At 70.2% G+C, this 27330-nt stretch overlaps 1 protein-coding gene across 1 annotated transcript; it reads right to left on the bottom strand.

Moving 5' to 3' along the window:
- Window positions 1-1219: 1219 nt before the first annotated feature.
- Window positions 1220-27173, bottom strand: LOC133625567 (SCO-spondin-like). Its single transcript, XM_061997430.1, is given in 81 exon segments — window positions 1220-1798; window positions 1886-2013; window positions 2135-2195; window positions 2598-2693; window positions 2771-2994; window positions 3102-3266; window positions 3389-3435; window positions 3517-3635; window positions 3968-4095; window positions 4208-4384; window positions 4492-4694; window positions 4771-4909; window positions 5143-5256; window positions 5344-5505; window positions 5744-5790; window positions 5903-6058; window positions 6209-6455; window positions 6638-6769; window positions 6857-7024; window positions 7503-7712; window positions 7879-8052; window positions 8266-8307; window positions 8709-8785; window positions 9109-9209; window positions 9716-9882; window positions 10105-10341; window positions 10509-10555; window positions 10621-10873; window positions 10963-11196; window positions 11199-11320; window positions 11413-11538; window positions 11628-11754; window positions 12119-12241; window positions 12348-12527; window positions 12882-12939; window positions 12941-13056; window positions 13340-13531; window positions 13669-13738; window positions 14043-14281; window positions 14356-14504; window positions 14620-14710; window positions 14835-15053; window positions 15160-15270; window positions 15356-15410; window positions 15505-15664; window positions 15735-15885; window positions 15976-16158; window positions 16248-16385; window positions 16679-16831; window positions 17440-17665; window positions 17784-17875; window positions 17954-18076; window positions 18168-18404; window positions 18536-18718; window positions 18812-19042; window positions 19413-19825; window positions 20168-20261; window positions 20737-20886; window positions 20961-21070; window positions 21150-21277; window positions 21351-21553; window positions 21649-21783; window positions 21859-22115; window positions 22183-22277; window positions 22379-22559; window positions 22841-23093; window positions 23375-23540; window positions 23616-23840; window positions 23927-24099; window positions 24219-24345; window positions 24426-24564; window positions 24687-24948; window positions 25038-25200; window positions 25277-25399; window positions 25485-25570; window positions 25664-25822; window positions 25922-26024; window positions 26175-26341; window positions 26432-26635; window positions 26726-26808; window positions 26887-27173. Coding segments are annotated over 81 exon segments (12975 nt in total).
- Between the last annotated feature and the right edge of the window lie 157 nt (window positions 27174-27330).

The raw sequence follows: 27330 nt of genomic DNA, 5'->3' as shown, positions 1-27330 counted from the left end.
GCTCCGCCGCCGCCCCCTCCCCGCCTCCGCCCGGCGCCGCCGCTTCACCCCCGCCACGGCCCGGGGCTCGCACCGGCCCCGGCCCCGGCCCCGCTCCCGCTCCTCGCCCTGCCCTCAGCCGCTCCCACCAGCGGCACGAACCGCTCCCAGCGCCCCGGCTCACACGCGGCCCTGGTGCCTTGCTCTCACTGCTCACCTTCCCCTCACGCCGGGGCTTCGGGACACCTTCTGCCCAGACCGATCCCATGGACACACCGCGATCCGCTGCAGCAGCCCCCGGCAGCCACTCAGCCCCCAAAGCCCGGCACCGAGCTCCCGCAGGCACAGAGCAGAGCTGCTCCTTTGCCCGAGCACAGCTGAGGAAACGGCTGGAGAATGCCCGGAGAGGGGAAGGGTTCAAATCCCCCTCTAGGGAGGGCTTCGAATCCCCAGCTGGTGCTTTGGGTGAGGGGTTCAGTCCCCGATTTGCTCAGGGGTCCGTGTTCCCCATCGGGTTGTTCAGGTGAGAGATAAACCACAACCTCTCACAGCTGCGGCCAGGGCACGTTCGATGGACCTGAAGGGACAACAGACTCGAGGCTTCACCAATAAGGAGGCGGCAAAGGGGCTGAAGCACCAATCCGAGCTTGGCAAAACCAGGCTGCGCAGCAAAGGGGCTGCAACGGCCCGGCACAACTTCCAGCACCAACTCCTGGAGTCCCAGCCCCGACCCAGCACTGCCACGGCCACCGCTGACCCTCGTCCCTCCTGGGGACTCCCCAGAGCCTCCCTGTCCCCGAGCTGCTCCCGGGCTCCGGTCCAAAGCCGGCGGCAGCCCGAACCCCGGCGGGTTTCAATCAGGTCCGCCTGCCCATTGCCGCCCCACGCAGCAGCCGCCGCAGGCTTCAACAAGGTCCGACCCCGCCTCCAACCGCCCCCCCCACCAGCGCCGCCCCCAGACCCGCCGCAACTGCCCGGCTCTGGTTCCAACCTCCGAGTCCTTCCCGTTCTATAGAACTCCCCCAAGCCCTTCACACTGTTTCCCGTCGCCCCCCAGCCTGGCCCACTGGTCTCTCCCCAAACCACTATATTCCCTCTGGAGCTCTCACCGCTCCTCCCGGAGCCCCCGAGCCCTTCCACAGCTCTCCATTTTCTCCCAAGATCCTTCTAGTGCCTTCCTTGTCTCCCCGCGTCCCGTCCCAATTCCTCTCCGGTCCCTCCCAGTCCTTCCCGTCGCTCTTCAGCCCTTCACAGTCTCCCCCACAGCGTTACCCTCTATTTTCCCAGTCCTTCTCCCGACCTCCACAAGCTCTCCTAAATCCCTCCCAGTCCCTCCGCCGTCCTCCCCCCCGAGCCTTCCAGTATCCCACTTCACCCCCCACATTCTTCTCTGTCCAATCTCTCCCCGGTCCCCCCCTTTCCTGTCTCTCCCTGGTCCCTCCTGGCCGCCCTGCGCTCTCCCAATGCCCCCCCGTGCCCCCTTCCCCCCGATGCCAGACGCGGGGGCTGCTCCCAAACATTTATTGCAGACGGGGACAGGGTTCGGGGCTCCGCAGCATCCCGGGGGCGGGTCCTCAGCGCCGGGAGGAGTCCCCGCCTGTGAGAACGGTGATGAGGGGGCCTGGGGAGGGCTGTGGGCTGTGTCTCCCCCCGGAATCCCCCGCTTACCCTGGCACGGGCTGCAGTGGCAGCTGCGGATGACGGGCAGCAGCACGGGCCGCGTCCCGCCGCCGGGACAGGGCAGTCGGAGGCTGCGGACGGGGCCGGCAGGGTCCAGCCGGTAACTGCAGCACTCGCAGACGCTCCGCAGGTACGGCTCCTGCGACACGCGTGGCGTGGACGGGGGTCACCCCTTCCTCACGGGACATGGCCCTGCCTCCCCCGGCCCCCGCCGCCCGCTGCTGACCTCGGCGGTGACGGTGGTGCGGGAGCGGCAGCGACCCGCGCAGTAGCTGACGCGGACCCCGCGCAGCGCGCAGGAGCCTTTGGCGACCGTTCGCACCTCGGTCAGGAGCCGGCACCGGGAGGGCTCCTCTGCAACGGGGGGACACGGCGGCTGTGGCGCGGGGCTGCGCGACACTCCACGGCACGCGCCCCGTGCGTGGGGCGAGAACGGGGAGCGGGGCGACCGGCGGGGCCGGGAGGGACGTCTTACCGGGCCACTCCTCCCGGCAGACGGGGCAGCAGCTCCCTGGCTCCCGCACTTTCACCGCGCCCTGCCGGGACGGCGGCCTCACAGCCCCCACCCCCCGCCACTGACCCTCCCCACAAGTGCCACCTCCCCACGAGTGCTCCTGCTCACCTATGCCCCCTCCCCACAGATATCCCGCCTCGGAAGAGCCCCTTCCCCATGTCTGCTCCTGCCCCACACATACTCCCTCCTCACAAATGCCGCCCCTCTCCTCCAATGTCCCGTCCCACACGTCCCTCCCCGTGCGTGCCCACTCCTTCCGTGTGCCCCTCCCCATAACCACCCTCTCCCCAGACGTCCCCCTCTCCACACGAGCCTTCTCCCCCCGAGTGCCCCCCAAAGTCTCCCCACACATACCCCCATCCTCTCCCCATGTGCTCCCCCACCCATGCTCTCTTCACGCCTGCCCCCCCATCCCGGCCCACACCTCGGGGCAGGTGAGCAGGGGGCAGCGCTGGACACAGACCACCCGCCCGTCCAGGCAGCGGCACGTCTCGCACTGCTCCTGCCACTCGCTGCCAGCCTGGCCGGGGGGGACAGGGCTCAGCCCAGGCGGGGGGGCACGGGGGACATCCCCCACACCCCCTCAGTGCCGCTCACCCCGTGCAGCCGCCCGCGGTGCTGGCACTCGCAGAGGGCCGCCGGGACGCAGTGGCCGCTGCTGTTGCGGTAGTGGCCCGGCTGGCAAGCGCAAGCAGGGGCCGGTGGCCTGCTGCAGTTGTGAGGTGGCCAGAGGGAGCTGTTACGGTGCGAGATGTCCTGGCAGCGTGGCTCACAGCCCGCCCACGCCTCGGGGCCCTGCCAGCGCTCTCCCACCGGGCATGCTGCGTGTGGCACATGGCACGGCACCGTCATGGCCACGGCACAGGATGCGGGGCCAGCAGCTGGTGGGAACAGCTCTGTTCCTTCCCGAGGTGTCCGGGGCACTCACGGCAGTCAGGGAGGCTGCAGGGGCTGCGGCGGGTGGCAGGGTCCAGGCACTTGGCCCCTTCAGAGCCGTGCTGCCGGAGCAGGTGCCGGTGTGAAAGCCGCTCACCCGTCCCGCACGTCACTGAGCACGGTGACCACGGCGACCACGGTGACCACGGGCATGTCCCTGGGTGCGGGGGGGAGATGTAGGGCTGCAGGGTGGGCACCATGAAACAGGGATGGGGACAGGAACGTGGGATGCGGGACGAGGATGGGATGCGGATAGGGATGGGGACAGGGGCCTCTCACCATTACAATCCTCCTGGGAGCAATTGAAGGCACCGCGGACACAGACACTGCATAGAGAGGGGACAGGGGGCTCAGCACCCACCCAGCTTCTCCCCAGCATGGGGTCATTCTGGGGCCGTGGCACCCACCAGCTGTGGCAGCGGAGCTGGAGGTGGCTGCCCGGCGGGTGTTCCTGGGCCCCGGGCAGGGCAGGGGGCAGCAGGCAGCGGCACAGCTCTGGGGGCACACAGGCTCCGTCCTGCAGCACCTGCGGGCACTTGGCTGTGACCAAAACCCCCAGGCAGCCAGGACCCGGGGCCGGCAGTGGGGTCCCAGGGGTGACAGTGGGGTCTGGGAGCGGCAACGGGATCCCAGGGGCACCAGGGGGATCTGGGGATGGCAGGGGGTTCCTAGGGCAGAACATCCCAGGGGTGTCAGGGAGGTCCCGGGGAGGGCAGTGGGATCCAGGGATGGCCACGAGTCCTAGGAGTGACAGCAGGAACCCCGGGGATGTTAGTAGGGTCCAGGGGTGGCAGAGGGCTCTTGGGGGATGGCAGGGGGATTACAGGGGTGGCAAGGGGGTCCTGGGTGCCACCATACCTGGCCAGGCGGGCAGGCACAGCCGGGCTGGCAGCCCTCACTCAGGCAGCGTGTGCCAGGGCGCAGGTGGGCGCAGGCGCGGGGACATGCGTTGGCACAGGCCACGTGCACCTGCCCACTGGGGCACTCTGTGGGGTGAGTGGGCAGCTGTGGCTCAGGGACCCCCAGCCAAGCACCCACCACCATCCTGCAGCTCCCTGCCACTCCAAAGGCCGCCCATCCTCCAAATCCGCCCCATACCCAGGGAGCAGTTGTGGGCGTTGCAGACGCGGTGCAGCAGCAGCAGTGGCAGGAGGGGGCACAGCTCCTCCCAGCCTCCCGGTCCTGGCAGCGGCTCCCGGTGCCGCTCGGAGATGCCACCACCACAGCTGGCACTGCAGGGGCTCCATGGGGACCAGGGACTCAGCTCACAGCTGGCTGTGGGAGAGAGTAGGCTTGGCACAGTCCTACCGTCCCACTGTCTCAGCAGCTCACCACCCCACCCCCCATCCTGCCACCCCAGCACCCTCCGTGCTGGCTCTCACCAGGGCAGGGCTGTGGGTTGCACTGAGCTGTCTCCTGGGTGCTGTTGGCCCCGCAGGGCACCCCGCTGGCGCTCTCCCAGCACTCCCGGTGCCGGGAGGTGCTGCCGCCACCACAGCTGTGGGAACAGGGTGCCCACAGGGCCCAGGGCCCGTAGGTTGGACACGCCAGGGCCGGGCACACCAAGGTCGCGTTGCTGCAGGTGCTGTGCCAGGAGCACCATCACCATCAGCGCTGTGCCAGTGGCACCACCGTGCCAGCCCCACCACCATGGCACCCACCAGTTGTGGCACTCCAGCTCGGCTGCCTGCCCTGGCCACAGCTCCCGGCTGCCGTTGCCCATGGGCAGCCCGCAGCGGCACTCACCAGTGCCCACACACACCCCATCCTGCAGCAGCTGTCCCGGGGGGCACCGGCACCCTGCAAGGAGGAAACACAGATGCACCAATGGGTGCTGCAGGCAGCCCTCATTGGGGGGCGAGGGGGGCTCCTCCTGGGGATGCACAGAGTGGGAGGTGGGTGCACTGAGGTGCCACAGCACAGCTGGGGACAGGGGGTAAGTGGGTACTGCTGCTGGGGGAGGGAGTGGTAAGGAAGTGTGCCATGGGGCAGGGGGCTGTGCCATGGGGCAGTGGGTGCTGAGGGGTACATACCTGGCTGGCAGGGCCCCTGCAGACACTCAACGTGGGGCCAGAGGTCAGCACAGGCACGAGGGCAGCTGTTGGCACAGGCAGTGAATGCCCGTCCCTGCTCCTCACACGTCGTCCCTGGGCACAGGACACAGTGTTAGGGCAGAGGGGGGAAGGGGGCATGAAGCTCTCTCATCCCCACATGTGGGTCCCAGGGTGCGTTACCGGGGCAGGCGCCGGTGTTGCAGCTCTGGGTCTGGGAGTGGGCGCCGTGGCAGTGGCGAGTGCCCGCTGGGTGCCGGGGCTGGCGGTGGCGCAGGCGGTAGCCGCCGCCGCAGGGGTCCTGGCAGGGCCCCCACGGATCCCAGGGGCTCCAGAGGCAGCTGTCTGTGGGACACAGCGTCATTCCTGGGGTTGCTACAGGCACCCACAGCATGCGGGGCAGTGGCACGGCCCGGGGAATGTGGGACCCCAAAACCACTGCAGCGTCCCTGACCCGGAACTGGGGGTCCCGGGGGAGGGGGTAGGGGGGAGGCGCACAGTCCCGGCACCTATGGGGACACCGGGGACACGTGTGTCCCAGTCCCTCAGCGGGTGTCACGGCGGGAGGGGGGGGGTCACTCACCAGCGCAGGGGACGTCCTGGCACTGGATGCCCTCGGGGGTGCAGGTGCTGGGCCGGGGGGAGAGCGGCAGAGAGTGGGCGCGTTTGTGAGGTGCAAAGGGGGAGAGAGTGCAAAAGGTAGGGGGGTTTGGAGGCACAGCCCAGCCCCCTCGGCACTGACCATCGCCGGCACTCGCCCTGCGACCAGCTCTCTCCCAGCAGCCGCTCGCCGCCGCCGGGCCGCGGGCAGAGGGGAGGGCAGAGCTCCGCCGCGCACTCCCGGCTCTGCTCCTCCGGCTCCCCGCACGTCCCGCGCCCCGCGGCCGGGATGGGGGTCCTGGGGGAATGCGGGGTCACCCACGGCCCGGGACGGCCACGGCGGCTCCGGCCCCGCGGCCCCTCCGCGGGAACCGCGTCCCGTTCTCCCCCCTCCGTGGTGCGGCGTGTTTCTCCCGGTCAGTGTGCCCGTGCTCACCCCGGTGCCCACCTTGTTCGTGCCCGCCGCCCCCCGCCGCAGGTCACGCTGCAGCTGCTCCAGCGGCTCCAGCGGCTCCAGGCGCAGCTCGGCGCGGGGGTGCAGCCGAGGCCCCGCACACAGCGCAGGCGGCCCCCCCGGCACACGCATGTCCGGCACTGCCCGGCGCGGTGCGTCCCGGGCGGCCACGCGCGCCCACGCGCGTCCGTGCACTCGCAGTGGGCGACGGGCACGCACCGCCCGTCCTGCTCCAGCGTCCCTGCGGCGGCCACGGCACGCGCGTGGGCGGGGGAAGGGCACAGGACTCCCACGTGAGGAGGAGCACGGGGTAGAGAGGAACCTGCCCACGCGTGGGCGCGCATCGGGGGCGGGGACGGAGGCCCGCACCACGTGGGCGCGCGAGGGGGGCCGGGGGCTTTGCCCACGCGTGTGGGCACTCACCGTTGGGGCAGCGGCAGCCGGGGGCGCAGGGGGCCGGGGGCCCACAGCCGTGGGTGCTCTGCAGGTCCCGGCAGTGCCGCGGGCAGCTCGTGGCACACGCGTCCAGCCCCATGCCCGGGGGGCAGCTCCCCGCTGTGGGGAGGGCACCGGCACGCGCTCAGCCCCCCACCCGCCACGCTCAGCCCCACGTCAGCCCCTGCCCCACTCCCCGGTGCGTACCGCAGGGCTGGGGGTTGCAGGGGCGCAGGTGGTGCCTGGGGCCGGAGCAGGGTCTGCCCCCGTTTTTGGGGAGGGGGCGTGTGCAGGAGCGGCTGCGGAGGGAGCGGCCCCCCCCACACGTTCGGTCACACCACGACCAGGGGCCCCACGGCGACCAGGAGCCGTCCACTGTGACAATGGGCAGCGATTGGGAGCCACGTCCGACACCCCTCTCTGCTCTACAGCCCCCTCCAAGCCTCCCAACCAGCTCCTCCCAGCTCCCCCAACCACGACCCAACCCTCTCCGAGCCCTGAGCCCCTAGCTGTTTCCAAGTCTCCCAACCAGCCCTTCCCGAGCCCCCCAACCAGTTCCCCAGCTCTCTTCCATTCCCCCAAGCCCTTCAGGCAGCCCCCCAAATCCCCTAGGCAGCGCCCTAGTCTCCTACAAGCCCCATACCAATCCCTTCAGCCCTCTTCCAGCTCCTCAAGCAGCCTCACAGCCCCCTCAACAGCCCCCTTTGGCTCCTCTGACCACATCTCAGTCCTCTCCAAGCCCCTGAGCACCCCCAGCCCCTTCCAAATCCCCTAAACCCTCCAACCCTCTTACAGCCCCTCAAGCCCCCCAACCAGCTCACCAGGTCCCCCCATTATTTGCCCAGCCGCGCACCCTTGCAGGCCTGTGTGCCGCAGAGCCGGCGCTGGCTGCTGCCGCGGTGGATGTCGTGGCACCAGCGGCCGTGGGGCCCGGGGGGGCTGTAGGCGCGCAGGCGGAGCTGCAGCCCCCCGCCACAGCTGCGGGAGCAGCCCCCCCACGGCCCCCACGGCGTCCAGCGGCAGTCACGGGCGGCACAGCCCTCGCCGGAGCAGGGCACGGCACCTGCGGCACGGGGGCACCGGGGCTGGCACCGCAGCCACAGCAGCCCTCATAGCCCACCCCAGCACGGGGGAGCAGGTGCCCACATCCCAGCCTGTGCAGTGAGACAGGCTGCCCCTCTCCCAGCCCCCTCCCCGTGCCGTGGGGCAGCCCCTTGCCCCAGACCCACCGCAGTGGGGCAGGTTACAGGGCTGCTGCTGGGCGCTCTCCCCTTGGCAGCCCCCTGCCCGCTGGCACAGCCGCTGCCGGCTCTTGGTGGCCGGTGCCTCGGGGTGGGTGCAGGTCCCTGAGCAGGGAGTCCAGGGAGACCAGGGCCCGAAGCCCTCATCCTCTTCCTCCTCTTCTGCTCTCTCTGTCTCCTCCACTTCCTCCTCTTCATCCCCCTCCTCCTCTTCATCTTCCTCTTCCTCCTCTTCTTCATTCTCTTCACCCTCCCCAGTGCCTGTCCCGTGACAGAGGCTCCCCTCAGCCATGGATGTGGGGTCCCAGAGCCCGGAGCCCCCTGGCTGGGGGTCCAGAGGTGGTGCTGTGCTGTGTGTCCCTCCTCAGTCCTCACCTGGGGCCGTGGGGCTGGGCTCTGGCGTGGGGATGGTCACAGCTGCAGGGGGAGATAGTGGGGGGGACACATACACACCCCCAACCCCCCGGCACCCACTGGGCTGAGCTGGTGGGACCCACGTGAGGCAGAAGGGATGGGGAGGGGGATAGGATCCACAGCAGCAGCACTAGGGTTGGGTTGTGACCCACTGCAGAGGGGCTGTGACCCACGGAATGACATGGACAAGGGGCTGTGACCCACTGCAGAGGGGACAGGGATGGGGCTGGGCCCCAGAGTATGCTAGGGGATGGAGGTGTGACCCACAGTAGGGCAGAGGGACTGGGACTGAGACCCATGGCAGAGGAGCCATAACCCACAGGATGACACGGGCATGGGGCTGGGACCCACAGCAAGGCAGAGGGACCGGTGCTGTGACCCATAGCAGAGGGGCTGGGACTCACTGAGGCAGCCGGGGCTCTGGCAGTCCATCCCGGAGCACCCTGGCTCCCCACAGTGCAGGCGGCCATGCACACAGGTGCTGGGGGGCAGACAGGGCATCAGGAGCGTGGGGCAGCAGTGGGGAGGGCACAGGGGTGACGGGGAAAGGCCATGGGGTGATGGCAGCGGGTACACAGGAGCGATGGGGAAAGGGAGCAGGGCGAGGTGCGATGGGGCAGGGAAGGGGGGCAGCACCGTGGGGTGCTGGGCGATGGGGATGGGCGGAGGAGAGTCTGGGCAGGGGGTCAAGGTGGTGGGTTGGGGTGGTGGGTCTGGGTGGTGGGTCAGGGATGTGGGTCAGGGTGCTGGATCTGGGCCGTGGGTCTGGGCCATGGGTGGGCGCGTGTCCGTGCCATCGCTCACCACTGGCCGCAGGGCGCAGGGAGGGCAGCGCCGTGGGGCAGTTCGTGGCCGTGGGGAGTGGAGCCGTTCAGCAGCTCCGGCGGCAGCGGGCAGGGGCAGGCCTAGCACCGGCACCCAAACACACATGGCACACACCGGTGGACCCATGGGGGGACCCACAGCACCCACAGTACCCATGGCACCCACAGCACCCACAGTGCCCCCTGCACCCATGGCACCCCCTGCACCCATGGCACTCACAGCACCTGCTGTACCCACAGCCCTCCTTGCACCCACAGACCCCCCTGCACCCACAGCACCCGTGGGGGCTCAAAGGGGCTCACAGCACCCATGGGACCCACAGGACCCACCAGACCCACACCACTGACAAGGCCACGCACAGAACTCCCCGCACCCACGGGATCATCCTGTACACCCTCATCACCCTCACACCTCACTCCCCCTTTCCCTATGACCCCCCCTACAGCCCCAAGACTCCCTCCCCCTCCTGCCCCCAGCAGCATCCACCATCCCGGGGGTCTCCGAGGGCCCCGTGGAGCTCCTGCCACCCCCAGGATGCCCCCCGGCCCCATCCCACCCCGGCTGCCCACGCGTGTCTGTGTCTCACCGTGTGGCAGCGGCCATGGTGCAGGAAGGTGCCGGCAGGGCAGTGGCAGCCCTCGGCACAGCGGGCCCTGGCGCAGCCGGCGCTCCCGGCCACGTGCGCGCAGCTGAAGGGGCACCCGCCGGCACGCGGGCACTCGCGGAAACGCCGGCCCCCAGGACAGCCCGAGGCTGCGTGAGAAGGGGGGCAGGGCCGTGGGGCAGGGGACGGAACACAAGGATATGGGGCAGGGACGTGGCACAGGGATGAGGGATGGGCACAGAGTGTGAGGATGTGGGGCAGGACCATAGGGCAGAGCCATGGGACAGGGCAATGGGGCAGGGCCAAGGGATGGGGCTGAAGAGCAGGGATACAGGGCAGGGCTGTGGGGCAAGGCAGGGGCTGGCACTCACCGCGGCAGACGTGGCTATTGCAGATCTGGCTCTGCAGGCCCAGCCCTGGGCAGGGTGGCTGCTGGCACTGCCGCTGGCGCAGCCGCTCACCCCCTCCACAGGAGACACTGCAGGGTCCCCACGGTGACCAGGAGCCCCACGGTGACTGTGTGCCTGATGGCAACCATGTGCCCAATGGTGCCAACGTGTCCAGCGGTGCCAACGTGCTCCATGGTGCCAAAGTGCCCCACGGTGCCTCTGTGGGCACAGAGGTGAGGGCCACCAGCTCAGCCCCAATGAAGCACCAACATGGCACTGCATGGCACTACCTGGCACCACGTGGCAACACTCTGCACTGTGCCGTGCCGTGCCCTGGCACCATGGGTGCTCCCCCCGAGCCCAGCCACACCACAGCCGGCCGGTACCTGGGCAGGGCTCGGTGCCACACACCATCTTCCCGGCCGTGCAGGTGCTGCAGGAGAGGGGGTGTCAGTGGGGGCACGCAGAGCCGCAGCACGGCAGCAGTCGTGTGCCCACCAGTTGTTGCAGGCGTCACTGGCCATGGTGTCGCCGGGCTGGTAGAGGCGGCCGCGGTGTTGGCAGGGGCAGCTGGCGGGCACCAGGCAGCTCTGGTTGTGCAGCAGCAGCCCGGGTGGGCAGGCGCAGCCGTCACGGCACAGCGCGGCACACTCCACACCGTCGCCCCGGTCCAGGCAGAGCCGCGGGCAGGGCCCACCGCCGCGCCGGCACTCCTCGGCTGTCCGGTACAGCGTGTCCCCCGGGCACCGCGCTGCGGGCAGAGCGGGTGGTGGGGCTGGGCAGTGCAGGTGGGCAGAGCAGTGTGGTGTGGGGTGGGGTGGTGTGGGGTGGGGAACCCACCTCGGCATGGCTGTGTGTTGCAGTCCCGTGTCTGCACGTGGGGCCCGGTGCAGTTGGTCTCACCGTGTGCCAGGCTGGCGCAGGCCCGGTGCCGCTGCTGCTCGCCGGAGCCACAGGGTGCAGAGCATTCAGCCCACGGTGCCCAAGGGCCCCAGCCACCACTAGGCTCTGCCAGGACACACAGGCATGTGGGGCACATGGGGCAGCGTGGCCATGGGGCAGTGTGGCCGTGGGGCAGCCCCGGTGCAACCGCCACCATCACCTACCAGTGCTGCAGGGCTGGTGACACTGGCGCGTCTCCCGTGCCACCCCGGTGCAGGGGGCTCCGCCAGCAGCTGCCGCAGGGTTGGTGGGTGACCTGCAGGAAGGTGCCACGCGGCCGCCTCATCCATGGGGCACAGCCACTCCCATCGCCATGGGGCTGAGCCCTTCTGCCAGTCCCACGCTCACCTGAAGCGCTCCTGCGTCCCCACACTGCAGACGGCGTCACAGCGGGTCCAGGGCGACCAGGCAGACCAGCTGCAGGGCACCGGGCACGCCGCGGCCTCGCACCGCACCGAGCCGTCCTGGCACACGCTGGGGACGGGCAGGGGCTGAGCTGTGGGGCTGGGCACGGGGGGAGGGTTCTGAGGTGCAGGGTTTGGGGGGTACTGGGTGCCGCTCACCACCGGCGGCAGCCGCGGTGGAAGGTCTCGCCGGGCTGGTGCTGCTCCCCAGGCGCATGGCACCGGCACTCGCTGGCACTGACACAGCCGCCGTCCTGCAGGAATAGCCCCGGGCGGCAGCGGCAGCCTGGGGGCAGCAGAGGTGATGGGGCAGCAGCGGGGATAGAGGGCAGCAGAGGTGATGGGGCAGCAGGGGAGATGAGGGCAGCACAGCCTGAGCCCCCCACCACGACTGGCACCATCATAACCTCCAGCCCCACATCCTGTCACCGAGCTGTACTCAGACCCCTCATGCGCCCCATCATGTCCCCAACTCCCTGTGTCCCCCAGAACATCCTCAGGCCCCTATAGCCCCCCTCGATGTCCCCAGCCCCGCTGTACCCCTCAAGCCATGTCAGCCCTCAGTGTCTCCCAGGACAGCCCCAGCTCCCCCACAGTGTCCCCCCAGCCCCTCGTGCCATCCCCAGCTCCCCTGTGCCCCCCACACTCACCCTCCTGGCAGGGCTCAGGGCAGGAGCCATTGGTGCTCAAATCCCCACAGGCTGGGGGGCAGGGGGGCAGCCCCCTCTCCTTGCAGCCCCCTGGCCCCACAAACAGCATCTGGGGACCACAGGCTGGGAGGGGGCAGGAGGAGCTGAGTACTGGGGCACTGTCTCACCCCCACTCCCAGCCCAGCCCCATGTGGGGTGGCTGTGCCCCCCCACCCCATCCCCTCCGTACCTGTCCCCGCCTCACAGGGTTGTAGGTTGCAGGGCTGGCTCTGTAGGGCACCCCCCACACAGGGCTGCCCCCCGTTTTTGGGGGGGGGGTCGGTGCAGCTCCGTTCGCGGCGCCGGACACCCCCCCCACAAAGGGCATCACAGGGGGACCAGGCCCCCCAGGGCCCCCACGAGCCAGGCACTGCAGGGAGATGGGGGGAAGGGAGCAGACAGGTGGCACCTCTGGCCCTGGCACTGCCCTCTGGCCCCCTGTGTCCTGGGGTCCCAGCCCGTGATGAGGGTCCCACTCCATGGTAGGTGGGCAGGGGAGAACCCAGGGACGTCCCAGCCCTTGGGGGTCCCAGCCCCATGAGAGTCCCAGCCCATGATGGTGGGGGGTGGTTGTCCAAAGGTGGGGTCCCAGTCTGGGAGGATAGGGGGGTCCCAGCCCATCATGGCAATCACACAGGGGGACCTCAGCCCTTAGAGGTCCCTGTCCATACGGGGGGTCCCAGCCCATGAGGGGGCCCGGGGGGGTCGCGGTGGGAGCAAGTACCTGGGCAGGCACGGAGGAAGCAGGGTCGGGTGTCGATGGGGGGGTGGGTGCAGCCCCCTTCCAGCCAGGACCCCTCGGCCCCTTAGAGACCCCCCCCGCCGGCGCAGGGAGGCTCCCAGCCCGCAGGAGTGGCTGCAGGGACCCCACTCCCCCCACGGTGCCGGGGTGCACCCGGCTGGGGGATGGGGGGGGTCAGGGCTCAGCAGAGAGACCCTCTGCCCCCATCCTTGCACCCACCAACCTCGGTGCCCACCAGCCCAATCCCTCCAGGTCTGGTGCCCCCAGCCTTGGGCCCACACTCCCAGTGCCCCCTAGTCCCACAGCACCCCCAGCACCATGGCATCCCCAACCCCACGGCATCCCCAGCCCCCCCACCCCCGGACCCCAATCTCCCTTTACCCTGCAGATGCCTCCCCCTCCCATCCTAATCCTGTTCCCACCTCGGGACCCCCTCTCACCTGTGGGGGTCATGGGAGAACCCCCCGTCAGAGCTGTAGAGGATGTCCCTGCAGGGGGGCTGCTCATGGCTGCCAGCGTGCTGGCGGGTGTCGGCATGCCGGGGGGCTTGGCAGCGGGGGGGGCCTCCAGGCCAGCCGGCTCTGGCTCCGTGCCCCCCGGCACGGTGGGGGCTGAGGGGGGTCTCGGCTGCGCTGGGGGGCTGATGGGGGGGCTCAACATCTTCAGGAAGCAGCCGGGCGCCGGCCCTCAGGGACGCCTGTGCCGGGACAGAGATCATGACCTGCTGCTCCCCAGCCCCCCGCCGCCCCCTCCCCATCCCAGGGCTCACCGTGGCCAATGTCGTTGATGGTGGGGAGCTGCTTGGCACCGGGACACCGGCTGCTGCGGACACCGAGGGGCTGCAAGATGCAGAGCCGGAGGTGAGGGGTCACCCATCCCAGTCCCCCCTGCACCCGCAGAACCCTGCCATGCCAGTGCCCATACCTGGGGGTGCCGGTGGTAGCGCAGCCGACCTCGTCTGCACCGTTGGGGCAATGGGCAACGCCGTCACACCTCTGGGCTGGCAGGAGGCAGCCGCCGGCTACAGGGCAGGCAAAGCGGGATGGGGGACACGGCGCAGGAGCCGGGGAGGTGACTGGGGTGGCCAGACCTGCGCCGGGCGGGCAGTGGGGTCAGGGCAGCCCCTCCCCACCCCCGCGGTACCGGATCCCTGCCTCGCCGCAGCACTGGGCTCCGCTCACCGCAGGGCAGCTCATCGGAGAGGTCACCGCAGTCGTCAACGCCGTCGCAAAGAGCCCCGCCGGGACCCCCAGGAACACAGCGTCCGGTCCCGCACCGGAACTGCCCCGCGCCGCAGGAGCCTGCGCTCAGCGTCACCGGTGCCACCGGCATCGTCACCGTCACCGGCGTCGCCGTCTGGGCGCCCGGCCCAGCAGGAGACACTGTGGGGGGACAGAGATGGGCAGGGGGTGCAGGGACGCTCCATGCCTCGGGGGCAGCCCCGCATCCCGCGTACCTGGGGGGCAGCCCAGCAGCTCCGCACGCAGGACGATGCGGTTGTGGAAGTCCTGCGGGAGGATGCGGACGTGCCGCGCCTGCACCATGCGTGCCAGGAGCCGCACTGCCGGCGTGCCCGCGTCCCAGTTCCCCTGGAAAAGCTGGCGGGGGAGTGAGGGGGAAGCACAGAGTGTGGGGATGCGGGGGCAGAGAGATGCTCCAGGACTCCCTGTACCCCACACTCACCTTGGAGTGGAGGAGGCCGCCAGCGCCGGGCTCGCGGTAGCTGTGCCAGTGGGTGCCGTCGGGGCTGAACTGGAGCAGGAAGGCAGTGACGAAGGCATCGGAGGTGCCGGCTCCCTGAACCACCACCCCTACGTGGACAGCGGGGCACAGCTTGGAACCCATGCCAGCACCCACGACAGCACCCACACCGGCACTCTGGTGACACCAGGGCTGTGGGTGCCGTGCCGGGAAGCACTGGTGGCCATCACCCACCGGTGATGTTGGTGGGCTCCAGTAGGTCCAACTGCAGGAATGGGGGCTGGGCGAGCAGCTCTGGGTACGTATCATCTGGGGGGGCCCAACCCCACAGCTCCTGCCGGGGGTCGCCGGGGTGCAGGCGGGCGGCACGGGCTGGGGTCTCCTCCTCCTCAGCAGAGGCGGTGAAGCTGCTGTCGGGGAGGGCGGCGATGTCCAGCGGGTGGTAGCAGGGGCCTGGCAGGACAAGGTACGGAGTCAGGGGGGCACATGCAGACCCCTGGCACAGACAGCAGCAGCGGCACCCCACTGGCAGCCCCATGGACAGATGGGGGGCACTTACCGCCGAGGGAAGGCAACGGGAAGGTGAGGAGGGGGCTGTCGGGGGGCTCCACAAGCTCAGTGGTGGGGGACTCCATGGTTGGCACGGGGGGCATGGCCGTCCCATTGTCACCTACGGCAGAGCCAAGGATGGCGCTGAGGTAGCCCCGGCACTGTGGGGTCTGGATGCCCCCAGGGGACCCACGCCCCCGACTCACCCGCCGGCGCACAGTAGCAGCAGGAGTCACCATGGCCCTCGACTAGCACCCAACCCTGCGGGAGGGTCACCGGCACTGTCAGCATCACTGGGCATGGCACCAGCACAGTCAGGGAGGGTGCCCCGGCCGCCCCAGCCCCCGTTCCTCACCGCGGGGCAGCCGGCGTGGCGGTGTGGGCAGTACGGCGAGCAGCGGACGGCCAGGCTGGGCAGGCACTGGCAGACGCGGCACGGCCCTCCTCGCCAGCGCTCCCCCGGTGCTCGCCACCGGCCCCGCTCCCGGCACCGCGGGCACGGTCCTGTCTGGCACCTGCAGGAGAGACAGGAGGGGGTTCGTGGGCACCACCGGCAGCCACCCAGCCCCGTGCCCGCCGCCTCACCTGCGTGCTTTGCGGTAGATGCCGCGGCACAGGCGGCCGCCACCACGCCGGGTCGGGTTGGTGGGGCTGCGGAAGGACCACTGGACACTCTGGGCACTGCATGGCCCTGGGCACTCGCCCCACGGCGACCAGGCCGACCAGCCGCAGTGCACTGGAGGACACGGGACGGAGAGCACGGTGGGTCAGAGCGGGGAGGGGGAGGTCCTGCCGCCCCTCCCCGCGGCTGTGAGCCAGGACTCACCGGTGCAGTTGGGGTCCGGGCGACAGTGACTCAGTTTCCCATCCAGGCAGGTGCAGAGCCGGCAGCCGACCTCCGCCACCTGCCCCGGCCGGACCCGCAGTCCCCCAGCCTCACATGGGCAGTCGCCCGGCAGCATGCACTGGCCATCGCCAGCCAGCACCAGCCCTGCCGCGCACCAGCACCCTGCAGCAGCAGGCGAGTGGCTGGTGACCCCACGGCAAGCGGTCCCCAGGGTGTCCACCATCCCCCGTGTCCCCCTGTCCCGGCCTTACCGGGGCTGCAGGGCCGGTGCCGGCAGTCGGTGCTGGCGGCCAGGTCTGCGCAGGATGCGGGGCAGGGGGCGCAGGGCAGGAGCTGCAGACCCTCGGGGCAGGCCGAGGCGTTGGGGCAGCCCCCTGGTGCACAGGAATCTGCAGTGGGAGGAGCGGAGTCACCTCATGGAGCCCCCTGCCCCATAGACACCATCGGAACCTCGGACCCCTCCACTCCATGGAGAGCACCGCCCCACATAGCCCACTGCCCCCTGGAGCTGCCCACCCCATGGAGCATCAGCACTCGTCCACCCCACAGAGCCCACTGCCCCCCAGAGTCCCTGCCCCATGAAGCATCAGCCACCCCCCTCCTACGGAGCCCACCGCCCATGGAGCTCACCACTCCACCAGCACCCACCCCACAGCCCCCCAGCCCGCCCCCCGGCCCCCACCCATCTGGACGGCCGCAGAGTCCGCTGCCGGCAGCTCGGCGCAGTCCCGGCCGCCGTTCTGGGGGGGGCGGCAGTCCCGCTGCCGCAGCCGCACGCCGCCGCAGCCCCCCGTGCAGTTGGACCATGTCGCCCACTCGCCCCAGACGCCATCCGCTGCCGGAGTGTGTGGAGTGAGAAGGGACTTCCTCCCACCATCCCGCCTTAGCACCCCGCTCCGCCCCAGCCACAGGACCCTCTGGGCACCCCCAACACCCCCCGGGCAGCCCCAGCCGTGGGAAGTGTTGAATCCCACCAAAAGTCCTGGTGAGGTGAACCTCAAATTCCCTGGGAACACCCCCCAAGCCCAGGCAGCCTCAGTCATGGGAACCCTCAACCCCCTGGGGATAACCTGGGACATAGAGAGGGGCTTCAAAGGGACATTTGGGCTCTCCAGGGAGTATTGGGGTGCTGGTCGGGTGTTGAAGTGTCCCAAAGGAGCCTGGAGGGTTCTAGGGGTGGGACTAGGAAGCTGCTATAGGGCAATATTGGCGTGTCCTGGAAGGGGGCTGTTGGGAACCCCCATGGAAACCTCCAGCCGCCCCAGCACCCAAAGGGTGGGAACTCCAAAATTCCCCAGGCACCCTGGGCAGGGAAACACCCGAACTCCCAGCACTGCAACTATGGAACCCCCAAACTCTGATGGCAAGGTGGCCACAGCCCCCCTCGGGGTCCCCACAGCAGCGCCTCAGGTGGAACCCCCCACCCCGCTGTGCCCCTCTCACCAGGGCAGGCGGTGTGGAAGCACGGCTGCTCCTGGGTGGGCTGCCCGCGGCACCGCTGCAGCAGCCCGGCTCGGGGCTGGTGGCAGCCCCGCGTGCGCCGCCGCCGCCCGGGCCCGCAGGAGCGAGTGCAGGGCTCCCAGGGACCCCAGGACCCCCACATCCCACAGTCCTGCTCGTCCTGGGCCGGCTCCCTCCCAGCCCCGCAGTCCAGCACGCCGTCGCACACCTGCAGCACCGCAGGGATGCTCAGCCGCAGCACCACAACCCCGCGGCGGCACCGGGAGGGGTGGGGGTCCCGCAGCAGCACTGAGCAGGGTGGATGTCCCCAACCCCCGCCCTCGTACCTGCTGGAAGGTGATGCACTCGCCCTCCCCACAGTCGTATTCAGCGCACGGACCCTCCGTCTGGTTGCTCCCACCGGTGGGGACGTGGGTCTCTGCGGGGGGACACAGATGGCTGTGGCAGGGTGGTCGTCACCCTGCTACCCCCAGTCCCATCCCGGGAAGCCTCTCACCACAGGCCAGCTCGTCCTCGCCCCCGGGACAGTCGATGTCACCATCACAGACCTTCGAGAGGTTGAGGCAGATGCCGTCATCGCAGGTGAAATGTCCCGGGCAGGGGGGGACGGAGGAGGAGCCTGAGGGGAGCCACAGCTGTGTCAGGTGTGACATGGGGGGATCCCCGAGGGTTGCCGGGGGAGGGGGGCCCGCGGGGGGGAGTCTCCTGACCGCAGTGGTCCGTGCTCTCGTCGGAGCGGTCGCGGCAGTGCGGGACGCCGTCGCAGAGGTGGCTGTGGGGCACGCAGCGGCTGCCGCGGGCGCAGGGGAAGTGGCCGGGCTCGCAGCCGCCAGCGCAGCCCAGCTCGTCGTTGCCGTCGCGGCAGTCGGTCTCGCCGTCGCAGAGCCATCCCCGCGGCACACACTCGCCGCTCCCGCACACGAAGGCGAACGGGCCGCACACCGCCGCTGCCCACAGCCGGGAGGGTCACTGCACGGCGCACCCCACCGCACCCCGACCCGCCCGGACAGCATGGTGCTCCCGGCAAAACCCCCAATGCCGTGGAGAGCCGTGGGGGCCAGGGGTCTGGCTGCCCCACGGGCCCGCAGTCCCTCACCTGTGGAGGCGTTGGTAGGTGCAGCGAGGGGCAACGTCACCGCACAGCCCGCCGGGCTCTCGTCCCAACCGTCCCGGCAGTCATGGGCGCCGTCGCAGACCGCGGCCTCACCGATGCAGGAGCTGTCGGGACACGGCAGCTGCCCGGGGGGGCAGGTCGCCCGCTCTGCAGGGGCACACAGTGCCGTGGGGCCATGCTGGCGTGGAGCAGGGGGTCCCGGGATGTGTGTGGGGGGTGCTCAGCCCCGCAGTCCCTCACCAGGGCAGAAAGCCTCATCGGTGCCATTGGCACAGCCGCGGTGGCCGTCGCATAGGGCGGCCGGGGGCAAGCAGCGGCCCTCGGGGCACTGGAAGTGGCCGGGGAGGCAGATGCAGCCGCGCTCGTCGCTGAAGTCACCGCAGTCATCACGGCCGTCGCAGCGCTGGGGGTATGGCACACAGCGGCCCACGGCGCAGCCAAACTCCCCTGCACCACAGCTCGGGCTGCAGCCTGCAGCGGCCATGAGCAGCCCACGGGGGCACAGACCCCAAGGTGGGGGCTCAGACCCCTCATAACAAGGCACAGACTCCCGAAGGACAGGAGCCTCAGGGACCCCACCAGAGGGCAGAGAACCTCCCAAGGATGGGAAGCTCACTTACCCTCGATGCGGTATGGACCCCCAGGGTCAGGGGGGTAAACATCCCCAGGGCTGGGTGGCACAGACCTCCCCCTGCCATGTGGCACAAACCCCCAAGGATGAGGGCTCTAGGGACCCCCATCATGGGGCACAGCCTCCCAGCAGCCCCCTCCTGTACCCCATGGCTCTGTGCCCTGGGACCCCATGGGGTGGCAGCTGTGGGGCAGCCATGAGGGCACTCGCCTGCCTCGTCCGAGTGGTCGCCGAAGCCACAGTCCAACTCTCCATCACAGACACGCTCGGGGGCGATGCAGCGGCCGCTGGCACAGCCGAACAGAGGGGGCGTGCAGGGGGGCGGGGGGCAGGCGGCCTCATCGGAGCCGTCAGCGCAGTGGGGCACACCGTCACAGCGGGCACCCCAGGCCAGGCACTGCCCACTGGCACAGCGTGGCTGCTGCGGGGCGCAGGGAGGGGTGCAGATCTCGTCTGAGCCATCACCGCAGTCGTCCTCGTTGTCGCAGAGCCAGGCGCCCGGCACGCAGCGCCCGTCGGCACGGCACTGGAACTCCCACTCGGCACAGTGTGGCAGGGATGGGCAGGGCGAGGGTGAGGGCGAGGGTGAGGGTGGGCAATGCCAGAGGCCTGACACACACGTGCTGTGGGGATAGTGACAGCTCAGCCACGGGGCTCTTACCAGCCCAGTGGCTGGCATGTGTTAGATCCCACTATGTGCCAGATCCCAGTGTGTGCCAGATCCCAGTAGGTGCTGTGTGGCCACAGTGTGCCAGGTGGCTGTGCTGGGTGACCAGTGAGTGCCATGTGGCACAAGTGGCCAGTATGTGCCAGGTGGTCGTGCCAGGCTGGTGGACACCAGATCCTGCATGTGCCAGATCCTGGCATGTGCTGGATCCCAGCGTGTACTGGATCCCAGCAGGTGCTGGGTGGCCCATGTATGCCAGGTGGTCCTGTTGGGCTAGTGGGTGCCAGGAAGGACTCACCAGTTCCTGCAGCCCTGCAGCACCGCAGCACCGGCCGGGAAAGCAAAGCCATCCCAGAAGCAGGGGCACTCAGCTGGCTCAACGCAGCCACCATCTGTCAGCAGGGAGGGAAGAAGGTTTCAGCCCCATGGCAGCCCCACACCAACCCTGCGTGAGCCCTGTGCCACCCTATACTGGCACCACACCAGCCCCATTCCATCCCCACACAAGCCCCACAGCAATCAGCCCTTTACCAGCCCATGCAGTTGCCTGCAATCCATGTCATCCCCACCCCAGTCCAACATCAGCCCCGCCTCAGCCTCTCCCCATCCCACCATCATCCGCACTCCAGCCCCACACCAGCTCCACACCATCCCTGCTCCATCCCCACACCAGTTCCACTCCGTCCTCACAGCATCCCCACTCACAGCATCACCACTTCAGTCCCATTCCATTTCCACACCATCCCTGCTCCATCCGCAGCTCAAGCCCCCACTATCCCGCTACTATCCCTGCTCCAGCCCCACACCATCCCTTCTCCCCCTGCCTCCACCCCAGCTGCAGCCCCTGCCAGCGCCACGGTGCCTCACCATGCAGGAGCCTTCCCAAGGGGCAGAAGCATCCCTCCGTGCAGCCCAGGCCCCCGCAGCGCTCGGGGGGCTCCTGGCTGAGGCGGCGGCAGGTGGGGGGGCAGGGGGGGCCGCAGGCACTGTACTCCATCCCCCCATCACACTGCAAGGCTGCAGGGGGGAGTCAGGCTGAGCAGTGACCCCATGGCCATGGGGGGCACAGCCTAGACCACCCCCCAACTCACGGCAGAGCTCCTGACTCCTCCAGCGCACGTGGACACCACGGCGGCCGCACTCCTCGGCGTAGGTGGCGATGGCCGTGCACAGGCACTCACAGTCCCCCCCGGCATCACAGCTGTGTGGTGGGTGGGCAAAGGGGAACGCCTGTACCCCGTTCTGCCCCCCACCCCTGGGCTCAGGGTCCCAGCACTTACCCGCAGGCATCGAAGACACACCAGTCGTAGAAGTGCTGCCACGGCACCACGTCATGGCACGGGGCAAAGAGCCGCTGCCGGAGGACGCCACAGCGCCTGTGGGCCCACGCCGCACGCTGGGGGCTGTCCTGGGGACCACGACACCGTCAGTCCCCCACCCCCTGGCCATGTCCCCCACCCGCCCCCCATCCCCCACCGTACAGTGCAGGGGTGCCGCACGTCGGTGCCATCGACCTCAGGGCAGAGCAGGCTGAGGCGCCAGGAGTTGCCGAAGAGCTCTGCCGTGGGCTCCAGCACCCCTTGCCGGCTGGTGAAGTCATTCTCGGCGTCGCCATCGAAGTTGCCGCAGAGCCCGGCCACGCGGCCCCTGTGCCGTGGCTCCAGCCGCACGTACACCCGTGTGCCTGGGGGGGCACGGTACGGGGCTCGGCACCGGTGGCCGAGCGGTAAGGGGATCCCCTGGGATCGCCCCTCAGGGACTCCTGCCAGTGCCTCTCACCTCCATCCCAGAGCACCGCCAGCCCCAGCCGGGAGAGGAGGAGAAGGAAGAGCCCGGCGCGCTCCAGCATCAGCCCGGTGCCAGCATAGACTTTAGGGGGACGGACCGAGACCCCGTTCACCGTCACATCCCTCCCTGCGGGGCAGCACGGGTGGTCAGGGGCAACGACCCCCGGTGTATCCCCCTCCCCGCGTCCCACCATCCCCTCACCACGCAGCATGTGCACCACGGTGTTGCCCATCACCACCACCACTGATTTGGTACAGGTGACACCGCCGGTGCCGCAAGGGACGTTCTCAGCGGTGATGGCGAAGAGCCCGGTGGTCTCCCGTGCCAGCAGGTACTCGCAGTCGCCCGGGAAGGTGAAGGCTCTCCCATCGAAGGTGACGTAGTGCGGGTCGCCCGTGGCCACGCATGTCCCGGCGCACAGCTCGTGGCCGCAGTGCCAGCGCTGCCCCCGGCACACGCTGCAGGACGCGGCTCAGCACCTGCACAGCCCCCGGGGGGGAGTTGGGGGCGGGGGGAGGGGCTCACCATGTGTTGCAGTCCAGGACGATGGTGTCGTTGGGCCGGTACAGCTGCCCGCTGTGATGACAGGGACACTGCTCCGGGGACACGCAGCGCCCGTCCTGCCAGCGCCGGGCAGCCAGTGAGCTGAGGCTAGGGGGCAGCGGAGGCTGCCAATTCCCCTGTGGCTTCCCCCAGCCCACCGGGGGAGGGGGGCACCCACCAAGAAGAGGGCTCCAGAGGGGCAGACACAGCCATCGGCGACGCCCGCACAGGTGCCGTTGGGCTCGGAGCCATCGCAGCGGCGCAGGCAGGACCCCGGTGCGTGGACCAGTCCCGCGGGGCACCGGGTGGTCATGGGGCAGGGCCCGTGGGCACAGCGCCAGGCGCCGCTGGCGCAGACGCTGCGGGGAGGGCAGCGGGTGAAGGGCAGCCCCCCTCCCTGAAGATCCCCTCGTGCTCCCGGCAGCCCCGTCCCGCCGGCCCCGGTGCCCCGTGGTGGGGACGGGCGATGAAAGCCGCCTGCCCCGGTGCCGTCCCCACGGGCCGCAGAGGGATTTCATCAGCCGTCACCCACCACCACCACGTCCCGCAGCACCGCAGCGCTGTCACTTGTCCCGCCCAGTCCCGTCCGTGCCCCTGCAGCCCCTGGCCCAGTCCTTTCCCCCCTCCCTGGGCCACGCACCAGTCGCTGCAGCCGCGGCGGATGTGACTGCCGGGAGGGAAGAGGCGTGTGCCGTGGCGGCAGGGGCAAGCGGCCGGCGGGACGCACTGTCTACCCTCAGCCAGCACCAGCCCGGCGGGGCAGCGGCAGCCCGGGACGCAGAGACCCTCCAGGCCTGGGCAGGGATCGGCCCCGTCTGGGTGCAGGTCGGCACAGGAGTGTCCGCAGGGACGGCCACACTCCTGGTACTGCTGCCCCCCATCACATGGCACGGCTGCAGACACGGGCACAGGATGTCACCAGCAGGGCATTGAGTTCTGACCCACTGCTGCACCCCCAGCACCACCACATGCTGCCCTCTGGCAGTGCTGACACCATCCCATCCCATGTCATTCCATCTCAATCCTCATCCCCATCCCATCCCATCCCATCCCATCCCATCCCATCCATCCAGTCCCGGTCTGATCCCCATACTCAGTCGATTCCATCTCATTCCCATCCCATTCCCATCTTTATCTAATTCCACCTCATTCCCATCCGGTGCCCCCATCCTACCGCAGCCGCTCTGGTTCCTCCAGCCCAGCTGGGCCCCCTCCCTGGCACACTCGCGGCCATAGGCTGCCAGCACCGGGCAGAGACACCAGTGCCCATCCCGGCAGGCACAGGCATCATGACGGCAGAGCTGCAGGAACGGCTCCGGCTCCACAAGGCGGTGGCAGGGCTGGGGGGGGAAAAGGTGATTGGCTGTGGCACCGTGGTAGTGCCGGGCCGAGCCGGGGCAGGGGCCATGCGGCACCTGGAAGGCTGGGCCATGCAGGATGGCACAGGCGGCCTCGGCAAGCTCCCGGCGCCCTGCAAAGGCCTCACAGGGCTCGAGGGGCAGTGTGGGGCCGAGCACTGGGCAGTCACCAGGTGCCCGATACGTGTTGGCAAAGGCGGTGACGCCGATCTCCACGTCGCCAGCCGGTGTGGTAAACTCATCCTGCCGGTTCCAGTTGTAGGTGCCGCAGAGCCCCCGCACCTGCCCCGGCGACACATGGCTCGGAAGGCTGCACCAGAGCACAGCCGGCCCCTTGCCTGTAATGCCATAGCAGCACCGGGGCTCACCTTGCCAGCAAAGGCAGGGAGGAGGGTGATGTAGACAGTCGGGGCGTCCAGGCCCCACAGGACGTGGGCCCCGAAGGTCTGGAGCAGGAGGAAGGAGGAGGACGCACGGCGGACGCTCAGCTCGGCACCAGTGAAAGGCAGCAGCACCTCCTGCCCATCCACCGTCACCTCCCCTGTGCCAGGAGAGTTGGGGGATGTCTGGGCAGGGGCACAGGGCTGGCACCCAGGGCCACGGGGCCAGGGCCCAGCACCCACCGCCCCCTCGGGTTGTGGAGGGGGTCCCCACGGTCACCTGTGCCGCCGAGGCGGGCGGTGGTGCGGCGAGTGCTGACGGAGAGGGCGCGGGGACAGCCATGGGACCGGCGACCGTCACAGTCCTGGTGCTCAGCCGTGACCAGCAGCCGCCCCTCCACGAAGTCCTGGCAGGGGGCACAGATCCCTCTGAGCCCTGTGGCCACCAGCCCGGCAGCCAGCCTGGCGCCCGCGGCTCCCGCCTCACCTGCACCAGGGTGTAGGCACAGGGGCCGAGGAAGGAGAAGCGCCGGCCGTCGAAGGTGGCGTAGTGGCGGCCGCTCAGCACGGTGCACTCCCCCGGGCACCGGTCGCGGCTGCAGAGCCAGCGCCCACCCTGGCACGTGCTACGGGGAGGGAACAGGGGGGAGGACACATGCTGGGCTCAGCCGGAGCACGGACACGCCGGCACGTCCGTCCCGCACCCCAAAATCCCGCGAGCAGCGGGTCCGTGCCCGGCGCGGCTCACCAGCGGTTGCAGCGCTGGAGGATGCTCTGTCCCGGGGCGTAGCGGCGGCCGCGGTGGTGGCAGGGGCAGGCGGCCGCGGGCACGCACCGCGCCTGGTCCCCGGGCAGCCCCGTGTCCGCGAACAGCCCCGGCGCGCACTCGCAGCCGCCGGCGCAGTCCCCGCGGCACGGACCCTCCTCGCCGCTGCCCGCCGCGGCCGCGCAGCTCGCGGGGCACGGCGACACGCAGTCCGAGAAGCGCCTTCCCGCGCCGCACCGCCGCGCTGCGGGGACACACGGCGCGCTCAGCCCTGCACGGGTCGGCGCCGGCGGAGGGGAGGGCGACGGGGGAGCTGCCCCCCTCGCTGCCCACCGCAGAAGCCGGGCCGGCGCCAGTCGATGTCGGTTTGGTGCTGCGCGCAGTCCCGCGCATAAGCGGCGAAAGTCTCGCAGACGGCGGCGGGCGGCTCGGCCCCGACGGCCCCCTCCCGGCACCACAGGTCCAGGCACGCCGCGTGGAAGCCGCCGGGATCGACCTGTCACGGGGGCGGCGGGTGAGGGCGGTCGGATCGGGGTCCCCCCAGCCCCTCCCGGCGCCGGGCACCCGCTCACCTCCCCGTGGCACTGGCGGAAGGGCTCAGCCAGGAGCTTCCCGCAGGCACTCTCAGCCGCCTGCTGCACCGCGCCGCCCGCCACGCAGCCGGGGCTGAGCTCCACCACGTCCCTGCATGCGACCTGAGCCGAGGGCGGCACTCAGAGCCGGGCTGCCCCCTCCTCCCGGGACCCTCGGCCCCCCCGGGACCCGGCTCTGCTCCGCTACCTCTGACCTGGCGTCTGGGATCTTCCAGGAGTTGCCAAAACCGGCAGCAAAGGGGTCCACATCCCCCCCTGGCCGCAGGAAATCGTCTAGGGGCACAGGAAGGGCTGGGGCAGGTGGGGGGACGCGTCCCAGTGCCCTGGCACACAGCCCCCAGCCCCGGCATGGCCACCAGCACTTACCGGAGGGGTCGTCGTTGTAGGGCCCGCAGAGCCCCCACGTGCCGTCCCACAGCTCGGCGCCAACCGTCACGGTGACCGCCTGCTGCCCATCCGTGGCCACCCGCATGCCCAACCCGCTGGCCACGGCCACCCAGTCGCCCAACCACGTGATGCTGAGCCCTGGTGGTACCGCAGCAGGTGCTCGGTTTGGCACGGCTCGGCACAGGGATGAGGACGGGGATAGGATGGGTACTGGTGTCCCCAGGGCTGGGGCCTCACCGTTGCGCAGGTACGGCTGCCCCACCGGCACCGCTGCGCCGTTCACAGAGACGTTTCGGCCCCAGGTGGTCACCGTGTCCATGCCAAAGGTCATGTGCAGCGCCTGTGGCAGCAGGGTCAACCGGGGGCCCATGGTGTGTACCAACACCACCAGGACCCATCCGGTTGCTGTGGCCACAGCTGCCCAGGGGCACAACAGCCGTGCCATGGAGACAGCCCAATGCCCCACGGTGCCACCGTGCTCTTGCCATACCCGGGGATCACCAGCAGCGATGGAGACAGCCCAGGAGCCATCAACAGCAGCGCTCAGGCTGTAGGTGCACTCCCCGGCGAAGCCAAAGTGCCGTCCGTCAAAGGTTCGGTAGCGGGACCCAGCCCAGCTCAGGCAGACGGCCTCGGGGCCGCGGTGCCGGGCGGCTGCTCCCTGCAGCGATGTGGCGAATGACGGCAGCAAGGACGGCTCTGCTGCGGTGGGGAGGTGACACCAGTCAGCAAACACCTCCCAAGGACCCCCTTGGATCCCCCCAGGAGCCCCAGACTCACTGGCCAGGGGCAGGCGGGTGCAGGCAAGGCACGGTGCAGCTGGGCCACTCCTCCAGCTGTGGCCCCAGGGGTGCTGGCAGCACTCGGCCAGGCTCATGGCGGAGAGGTTGTGGCTGCTGGAGGCATCCTGGCACCGCCATGTGCCATAGCACCAGCCCAGGGCACCTTTGCCTGTGGCACAGCCACATGCCTCGTCTCTGCTGGCGAGCACTGGGTGCCACATGCCAGGGACGGCACGGCGGTGTCACCACCCGCCCCTACCTTCGGTGCAGTGGGGGCCGCTCCAGCCCTGGCAGCAGGCGCGCACCGTCCGGTTCCACACCACCGGCCGCATCTCCGGGGGCCTGTGGGGCAGGAGAGGGGGGCACCAGTGTCACTGGGGGCTGTGTGGCACAGGGACCCCACTCCACCTTGGAGCTCACCTGTAGATGTAGCAGAGGGGGGGGTCTGTGCCGGTGCTGGGCTGGGCACCGCGGGGAGCCTCGCCGTGGTGCCCGCCATAGGCCTGGCGCATGCGGTCCCTGTCGATGCGCCATCCCGCCAGGCTGTAGTGGTAGAGGCTGCCGCAGGGCACCGCGTCCTCTCGCCGTGGCGTCACCTCCTCCTCCGCCGTCACCTGCACCGTCCGCTCGCACCACCGCCTGCCGCAGCACCGCGTCACCCCCCGCGCCAGCACCCATCCCACCCCCAAACCCGGGCTGCCACCCATCCCGCTCCTCAGCCGGTGGCACAGCGCTGTGGCAGAGCCACCGGCACCACGCGCTCACCCCGTGGCCGCCTCAGCCGCGGCAGCCCAGAGCAGCGTGATGGCCAGGGCCACGCCGGGCCACCAAGCCCGCGGTGCAGTGCCCATGCCGTGCCGTGCC

Source organism: Colius striatus, chromosome 5 (genome assembly GCF_028858725.1).
Source record: "Colius striatus isolate bColStr4 chromosome 5, bColStr4.1.hap1, whole genome shotgun sequence".
Taxonomy (NCBI): Eukaryota; Metazoa; Chordata; class Aves; order Coliiformes; family Coliidae; genus Colius; species Colius striatus.
This window is presented reverse-complemented; position numbering and strand designations above follow the sequence as displayed.